This window comes from Microtus oregoni, unplaced genomic scaffold (assembly GCF_018167655.1).
Source record: "Microtus oregoni isolate MIOR12 unplaced genomic scaffold, Mior012 000050F_018, whole genome shotgun sequence".
Classification (NCBI taxonomy): domain Eukaryota; kingdom Metazoa; phylum Chordata; class Mammalia; order Rodentia; family Cricetidae; genus Microtus; species Microtus oregoni.
The window spans coordinates 23933-32923 of record NW_024543242.1 but is presented as its reverse complement, the minus strand read 5'-3'; the positions used below and the strand labels follow the sequence as shown (position 1 = coordinate 32923).

The 8991-nt window shown below is 49.3% G+C and overlaps 1 protein-coding gene across 1 annotated transcript; it reads left to right on the top strand.

Moving 5' to 3' along the window:
• The first annotated feature begins 4492 nt into the window (after nt 1-4492).
• LOC121436998 (protein ripply1-like) lies at nt 4493-7367 on the top strand. Its single transcript, XM_041636883.1, has 4 exons — nt 4493-4593; nt 5455-5527; nt 6084-6148; nt 6632-7367. The coding sequence occupies exons 1-4, from the start codon at nt 4493-4495 to the stop codon at nt 6885-6887; spliced, it is 495 nt and encodes a 164-aa protein (XP_041492817.1). The 3' UTR covers nt 6888-7367.
• Nucleotides 7368-8991: the final 1624 nt, after the last annotated feature.

The window sequence follows — 8991 nt, the reverse complement described above, 5'->3', positions numbered from 1 at the left end:
CAGCAAAAAGAGTAAAGTGTGTGTGTCCTTACATATTATAAATCTATTATGTGATAAACAGCATAAACAGCACATATCCGTGAAAAAAATCATCGTATGAAGGCCAGTTGTTTGATATTCAGTAACTTTGAACTGTTGAGAAATTATCCTGGTGAAATTTCTCCTCGTGAAGTTTGCTCTGACCCGTTGGAAGCATCATGGTGTTATAGGGATCTGAGGGCCACTGAGTGGAGAAAGAGTGGTCAGCTTTAAAGGTTGATCCAGTCTTGCTGGAGTATGCCCGGGAATCAGCGCAGGAAGTGGAAGCCGAAGCAGAAGGAACCGGAGTTCTAGGCTGGTATGGGCTATGAGAGAAAGAGCCTGACTCAAAAATTCCAAACTAATAAGAAGAGAAGAATCGAGGTTCAATTTCCAGGAGAGAGATGGCAGAGAGGAAGGAGAAGAGGGGATGAGGGAGTGAGAGAAAGAAGGGGGTGTGGTTGGTCATGGAGGTCAAAAGAGGAAGATGGATTTGCTTGTCTAACAGTGGCTATTGCTGGGCATTGCATAGCAAGGGGATGGACTAAAAAGAGGAGCTACAGTTCAGAGATTTCATCAGATTTGCCAATTAGGAGGTCATTGGTGACCTTTGTCGGGGCCTCTTCACTGGGATGATGGAACTGGAGCCAAATTGCCATTGGCTGAGGTGTGACTGGGAAGCTGAGGAAAGCCTAGAAGTTAGGCTCTCCTTTCAACACACTTGAGAGCCACGGAAAGAAAAGAAAAGAGGGTGGTAAGGAGGCAGGAAGAGAAAGGAAGTAATGGAGAGAGAACAGGGGTGAGTCGCAGCAACAGATATTTTACACTCTGGTGTAGGGAAGTGGAGTATTCCTGAAGGGAAAGAGGATACTATCCTGGAGAGAGGGCCCAGAAGACAGTGGATGAGGCCACAGTGGGGGGGGGGGGGGCAGGGAGGATTAGCTTTTAACAAAAGGGGCACCTTGTCCTTTGTTAGGGTGGAGGGTGGGAAAAGACGTTGGAGAGGCAAACCCATTTTGGGGGTTGGGGCAGGGCACTGAAGTAACCCATGCTTGAAGGCCTCTGTTTTCTCAGGGAAGTAGGAGGGAGAAGGGTGCGGCAGGAACATGGTAGGGAACTGAAGGAAATTTGGAATGAGGCCCAGAGAAACGTGGAGGCCGCTCTGAGGCCTTGACAGGGGAACCTGTCTGAGGTTAGTGGAGGGGTTCTGGTTTGGCAGAGGCTGATTAAGCCTGTCTTCCTCCACCCTTTAAGCTGTGAGCACCTTCCTCATTCTAGCCCATCTTCTTGCCAAGCAGGGCCTAACGAAGTGTCTGGCCCAGAGAATGTGCCTAACTCCTCTCAGAAAAGTCCGGACAGTCACGGATAACCCTTGCACACTATAATTGATAGAGAAATTAGTTGTTATCTTAATTGCTTTGATTGGAAGTTACCTTGTTTGGATTATCCTGGTCTTTCCTGCTATCTGTTTGACCACGTACTAGGTACTAGAGAGAACGGGCAGGCCCTGATATTTTGGCTCAGCAACAGGCCTTTATCCCACAACGGAGGCCAATGCCTTCATCTCCTCCATGGCTGGGTGATGCTAAGCTGCGTCTTAGGAGGCAACAATTGTATAGGGAGAACTAAGAGTTGCGGAGACAGGACTGAAGGCTGCCGCAGAGTCAGGAGCATAGCTGGAAGCTGAGTACAGGCATCCTGTGAGGCCTGCTTTGGTGAGGAGGAAGTGGCTGGAGAAATACAGTTTCAAGGTCAAAGGTGGCATGGTGGGTGATATGACTAAGTCGGGTTGAGTGTGACCTGGGATCTCCAGAGAAATGTGTGTCCTCCCCCTTTCCCTCTGACCTCCTCCTTTTGTCAGAGGTCATTGTGATTCGAGGGTGTGATAATATAACCTGGGTTCTGTTCATTTTGCATGCTGTCTCTTTTCAGCCCAGTCCTTTTGGCTTTGTTCCTTTTCCTGCTTCCTTCTCTCTCCTTTGAGCAAATTTCTACAGGATCCCCACCCCCGTTGAGGATACAGCCTCCAGCTCCCATTTAACAAAGTTCAGCATCAGAGAGCTTACCCCAGTCTGCGGTAGCACATCCCACAGGACTCCATGCATCTCATAAAATAAACCTCTGTTTGGGGACAGCAGGTACAGTGCCAGGCCTTTAGGTGGTTGAGCCATTAGAAACTTTTCCTTTGATTGAGCCAAAATGAGTCTTCCTGTAGCTGCCATCCTGGGGCCTCTCTCTAGCTTGGCCTTGGAAGTCGCACAGAAAAGTAGAATTCATTTCAGTCTAAACCTCAGGTATTTCAAAATGGCTGCCATCTCTCTAAGAGTTTTCTCTGCTTCACAGATAAATGTTTTTTATTTGTTTATATTTTAAAAATATGTACAATTTTATAAATTAGTTGTTCACATAAAGACTATGTGAACAAAATGTTCACATACATACACACACATTCTTTTTTCCGAGACAGGGCTTCTCTGTGTAACAGCCCCTGGCTGTCCTGGAACTAGCTCTTGTAGACCAGGCTCGCCTCCTGGCCTCACAGAGATCCACTCACCTCTGCCTCCAGAGTGCTGGGATTAAAGGCCTGTACCACCAGCACCCAGCCCAACATTTTTTTAAATTTTTAATTGAGAATTCCATACATCATATTTTTCAGCCCCTCATCCCCTTCCAGATCCGCCCCCAATCCATACCCACTCAACTTTGTATCTTTGTTTTTACTTTTTGTTTGCCAAACAATATCAGATCAGCTGTGGATATTGCTTCCAAACATCACAACATCAAAAAGAAGAAAGGAACGCCCCACCTTGCTCTCTTCCTCCCTGAGCCAACAGCGGCAGCATCTCTCCTTCTACCTGGCCTAGTTTTTTTCTGTGCATACTCTACATTCCAGATGGTTCCCTTATCACAATGGGATCATCCTGAGTGACGTTTTCGAAACTTACGTAATTCACTCTTGACCGCATTAGCTGTTTACAGATTCTTCCACCAAGGCACTCTTCTTCATATGGAGTTGTTTTCTTCATTGCTCTTCTGGAGTAGGGGTCAAACCCTGCTGTGGCCATGCTCCACCGCTAAGCCTTATCCTCAGCTCTGGCCCGGACTTTTTTTTTTTTTTTTTTCTGTACAGATCACAGTGTGGCTGGAATTCTGAGGGCTTGGAGGTGGGAGCTGAGTCACACTCTTTAGCATCCGCCTTTCCCAATTCGCTGCATTGGTACCCCGATTTTGACTGTCTGCTTAGTGTGTGATTACAAGGATTGACCACAATTAATAAAACTAACGGGTTTCCTATAATTGGACACTGAGGTTGTTTCTAATTTTTGAACATTACAAACCGGGCTGTGATGAACATCCAAGACACTAAATCTAGGCAGGTGCTGGCCACTGAGGTCAGGAGGAATATTTTTGAAACCTCTAAGCATAAAGTGCCTGCCAGTTGGTGTAACTGGAAGCTTTTTGGCTAAGGCCCAAAAGGTGGTGAACACCAAGCGCTCTGATCCAACCTTTTGGCTTGCTGGGGTCAGCATTCATTCCCCAGCGCTTGTCACAGAGTGCTCAGGCTGGCAGGCCCTTGGGGACCACTGGGCCAGCAGCCTCATCTCACATGAGAGGACTGAGGCCTGGGATGGTTCTTTGGCGGCACAGTGCTGGGCAGAAACCCTCCCAGTCTCCAGCACCTGGGCTCCCAAACCAGAAGCTGAGCTGTGCCATTTGGAATCTGCCCTGCAAACTCCCCGGGGCCTGCTCCCCACACCACACAGCTTTCTGCTGAGGCCAGAGAGGGGCTTTAGACACTCTTGCAAATCAACTGAGCAGTGAGGAGGGTGTGGGGAGGCATTGAAAGGTGACTTGGGGTTCACTCTGCAAGAGATTGGACCTGCTCCCCCCAGAACCCCTCTTTATCCGAAGCCACGTGGCAGGCTTCATGGCAGTGACCCTGTATCAGGTCCACCTGGCAAATCTACTTGGGATTTGAGCTGAAATACCGGGTGAGTGCTTCACTCTCCTTAGAGCTGGCAGCCTTCTTTTCTCACTGGGACCCAACTTTGCTAAAAGGCCCAAGTATTCAGCCCCCTGTCCCAGCCAAGCCTTGGTGCCTTTGGGTACTAATGAGCACCCCTCCTTCCCACCTTGGGCCTTGATGCTGCCTGGGGAAATAACACAAATGGTGTGAAATTCGCCCCTTCTTTGTTTTCCTTTCTGCCTTGGAACTAAGCAGACCCCTCACCTTCACCTGGACCCTGTTTATTGAACTGGGAGAGATTTCACACCCAAGAACCGTAGCTCTCTCTCCACGAGCCCCCTCCCTAAATTTTCACAACCGGCCCACATTCCCCCACCCCCTGCTCCGCCTGAATAACTGATGAGTCAAGGCGGGCCTTATAAAAGGGTCTCTGGGGGAAAAGGCAAACGAGAGCAGAAGGTTCCGAGAACTGGAAAAGTCACAGTCGCCTGGCTTGGTGTCCCAAGGATGGATCCTGCTGCTCCTGCTGTTGCTCCCCCTGGCCTGGCCCCGGCCCAAGCCCCCGTCCAGGCACAAATCGGTGGACGAGAAGTTTCTGGGAATGAAAGGTAAGTGGAGCTTGGCTTTTGACAGCCTGAACTCAGGCTTAGGGCGATAAAGCTGGGAGAAGGTAGGACGGCCCCAATGGTGTTGGCTCTGTTCTCTTTGAAGGGGGAGACACCAAAGAGCCTCAAACCTTCCTCTATACCTTCAGCTGGACTCACTCGTCACTCCAGGTGACAGGAGTGGGCTGAGAGACAGTGGACATTGCCAAAGCAGAAAGCCAAGTAGCCTGACCCTCATGGGATAGTCTACAATTCCCTGAGGGAACAGGAGAAGTTGCCGTGGAAATTGGGCTTAGTGCAGCCTGGACTTTGGGGCCTAGATGGTGGCAGGTGATATAAGGTGAAAGGGACAAAGTCTAAAGAGGCCTTTGGTTGGGGTGCTGCCTCATGTCCTTTGCATGCCACAAGTTTCGTATTTACTTTTCCTTGCCTCTAGAAGTCTAGAGGAGAAGCAATGGGCCCAGAACTATTCTGGGTCTTTTCTCCAGCTAGGAAAACAGCATAATTCTGTTCACTACTACTTGGTGCAGGAAGTAGGTAGCAAGATGCTCCCCATACAATGGGCGTTCTCTCCTCCACAAATTTCACATCCATATTCAAAACACTTTTAAGTCCCTCCTGTGTACGGGGCATCCTAGTAGGGATTGAGGTTTCAGACATGCCCATACGTATCTTTCAGCCTAAGGGGCGCATGCAGACAATAACAGAATTGTGGGATAGGAGTACTGATTTAGTAGTCAAGGGACAAAAGGTATTCTGGAGCAGATGGCTTGAGCTAAGCTTTCAGGAGGCCACTTCTGTGACCAGAGGAAGCCTACATTTAGGCCTCTTTCTCTACCAATTGATCTTTTCTGTTTGCTCTAGAGAAAGTCTTTGGAGACCCTGGCTGCCCTCCGCCAATGACCAACCAAGGCAGGTGAGGATGCCGGTGGACTCGGTGAGTTTGAAACCCTGTGACATATTTACACGGGCCCTTACAGCCATATCCCTTCTCAGACGTCACCTGCCTTCATTCCAAAGCTGCTCATCTGGGGCAGCATCATGCCCACACTGTTAACATTCTATTGCCACTGCAGCTCTGGGAGGAGGGCAGGGCCAAGGTTTCCACAACAAACGAGATTGGGAGAGCAAAGCTTCGAGTGGGTAAGGGACCTGGGCTGGACTCCTCACTGATGCTGGACTCCGGTCTCTCGATCCCTTGCCCCCCTGCTCTCCCATGCTGCTCCGTGAATGTTTTGTCCTCTAATGGAACTCTGTCCCCTGGACAGCCTCCAAACAGGCCCGGGAACAGGGGCAGGGAAGAAAACCAGCCCCACGACTCTGCTTACGTTTTACCAAGATCTAAGACTGACCCCTTGCTGCAGGGCCGGGCTGGGAGGTGACTGATCTCAAGAGATGCCTAGAGTCTTTTGCAGTTTGTCCGAACTGGCAGATCTCTGCCCCTCGATGGGGGAGAGGCACTTTAACCACATACTAGCTTTTGCTTTGGACAGGCTGCTGCTGGGGCAACAGCTGCGGAGGTCACCAAGGCCACGGCTGGGTTCCGTCACCCTGTCAGGTAAGCCTCTAGTGTTGGAGTTCAGAATGTGACAAACAGCCCCGAGCACTGTGCCTGCTCATGACAAAGCCATGACTCAGGAGGAAAGAGACCATGAGAGGAGGCCAAAGTGACTTGCCCCAGAGGACTTCCCGTCACTGAGACCTAAGGGTAAAATCCTGGGACCCTGAGCAATCACAGAATTCTTCCTTAATAGGAAAAGAAGGGCTGGAGTGGTGAGTGATGTCAGCACTAGAACTGAGAGACGCTGAGGTGGCTCACCCTCTGCCACAGTTCTAGGTCTGTCAGAGGTGACATTCCTTCCTGGAACCATTTTGTAACAGTTGCAAATATTCTGAGCCAGAGTTACTTCTTCCTTTCCCTCTAAGACCCTTCCTGAAGCTAGCAAGCAGCTCTAAGGGTCTTCTTCCTTCTTGCCCCTACTGGTCCCTCTACAACTGAGAGTTGCCTAAGTTAGGCGCCCTGTTTCTCCTTTGCCCGCAGGCTCTTCTGGCCGAGATCCCGCTCCTTTGACTACCTGTACAGTGCTGGAGAGATGCTACTACAGAATTTCCCCGTCCAGGCCACCATCAACTTGTATGAGGATTCTGACAGCGAGGAAGATGGGGAGGACAAGGAGGAGAATGTAGAGGAAGAGGTCAATGAAATAGGGCCAGAAGGGTGTGCGAGAGCACCAGAGGCCACACCACACAAGGCCACAGCTCATTCCGCTGACCCACCCCTGACCTGTCCAAACTGAAGCAATCCTAGTTACACTTGGCAGGTTTCCAAGGGCATCAATTAGCAAAGAGTCTCCAGACACAAATTTTCTGGACCAAAACCAGTGTCCTCGGGCTGTCTAGTACACCCTGGCTTTTCTGATGGGCTTGCAAGGCTAGGCCTCTGGCATGTTCTTGTCTGAGCTGCTCTTGTGCCAACAGTAGGAGGTTCCTAAGACCCGGAAGGGAATTAGGAAGACCTGACTGCTGAAGGCCTCAGGAAGTAGAGCAGGGCAAGGGATGCCCTTGGACAAGAAAGCAGTCACTCCTCCAGGGCCGTTTGATCCCCCAGTTTTCGAAGGTAGCAGCCATATAAACCAGTCTCCAGGGGAGCGAGGCTGGCCTCCAGCTTCTTCTCCAAAGATACCATTACCAGATCCAAGCAATACTGGAGCCCCTTGAGGGAAGGGAAGGGAACAGAAGAAGGCATCTTGAGAATCTGCTTGTCTGGGGACCTGCATCCTCGTTGCCTGCTATTCATTCAGTCTGGGTATTGGCATAAGATGAATCAGGAGAAAAATAAATGGAATGATGTTTGCCTTTTTCTTGGAATTGTGCTGATTTCTTAACTGAACTCTGCCCATGTTTTGAAGTCACAGGTGGAGGTCAGTTTGTTGCTCTACCTGAGGTCAGCCAAAAGATTTTTCTCCTTGGAGAATGTCATGTTGGGGACAGAGCCTCAAAATGCCAGGCCTCTCTGTTCACTTATGAAATCAGAGGATGAGGTGAGGGCTGGGGTAAAGGTGAGATGCATTTTCTCACTTAGTCATTGGGGGCCGCTGTCAAATGAGGAGGAACGCTTGGGCACCCACTAAATACTGTCAATTGTATCTCTTTGGTTCCCTCAGTAGCAACCATAGCTTGGGCCTTCATGTTTACTTCTGTCCCAATTACTCTTCAACAAATTTTCTTACTTCCAGCATTTTGTTTCACAATCTGTCTGCACACGGACCACCAACAGCTAGACTTATGGTTGGTTCTTTTTTGGGGGGACTGGAAGGGGTGACAGATTATCATGAGGCAGTACAACTTTTTAGGAAAACACATGCGGACATCCAACACTATACATTCATGAACCCAGTCTTTACTGTGGTATTCTGGATTCTTTAATCATCTGCTTTTGTGTGTGTGTTTGTTTGTTTGTGGCTTTTTTTTTAGAGACAAGGTCTTGGTATGTATTCCTAGCTGTTCTGGCACTATTGCTGTTAAGACAGCCATCCTCCTGTCTTAACTCTCCACGGCTGGGGTTACAGGTGTCTGCCCCAATGCCTGGTGCTAATCATCCAACTTCTGACTATCGTTTTAGATTCATCTCTCTGCCCTTAAAAATTTGTTTCATTTGCCCTTGAATGTAGCATGCTTTCTAGCTCTTCTGTGGCTTTAAGCTCCTGCCTGAGATGGGTTTCCACTCTCCTGAGCCTTTTAAGCTCTGATTCATTCAACAGAAGTGCCTTACATTACCTTTTGGGGGGGGCGTCTCTACGCCCCCAAGTCCAGGACGGATATCCTCACACGCCCACGGTCTCATCTGTGACAGCGCCTGCCTTCTCCTTGCCTTTGCAGGAACTCGCGTTTGCTATCCCATGCAACTTTGTAGCCTAGCACCCCTCACAACAAGATGGCTCAGAATATCATAAGGGAAAATCACCCAGGTGTTCTCAAAGCAGTTCTCAGGAGAAGCACTGTTGATTGATCAACTTGCCTACTTTCTCAAATCTTACCTTAACCGTGAGGGCATCTTATTGAAAAGCAAAATGGCGCCTCCTTCCCTTGCCCTTCCGTCTCAACCTAAGATAGTTGCTCCCGTTCTGAGCCCTAGTTGGGACTTCCCTAAATGGGATGGACAGGCTTCCATCTATCAGTTAAAATTGAACCTTGCTCTTGGAAGAAGGCTAGCCGGCAGTTGAACTTTGACCCCTTCTATTCCTTTGGCCCATTTTCTTTTGTCTGGTAAGTGAAGCAGAATCTCCCGGGAGCTCGATGCATGAACCTGGGTGAGTTGCTTCTTCACCCTGAGCTCCATTCTCTTTCTCTGTGTATCATGATGAAGAGACGGGTGAGAGTTTTTGTCAGCATGGCTGTGCC

Excerpts from the sequence above, each read along its gene's own strand:
- LOC121436998 (XM_041636883.1), top strand. The coding sequence starts at position 4,493 with ATGGATCCTGCTGCTCCTGCTGTTGCTCCCCCTGGCCTGGCCCCGGCC. Across the intron at positions 4,594-5,454 it reads GAAGTTTCTGGGAATGAAAG|AGAAAGTCTTTGGAGACCCT; the intron begins GTAAGTGGAGCT and ends TGTTTGCTCTAG. Across the intron at positions 5,528-6,083 it reads TGAGGATGCCGGTGGACTCG|GCTGCTGCTGGGGCAACAGC; the intron begins GTGAGTTTGAAA and ends TGCTTTGGACAG.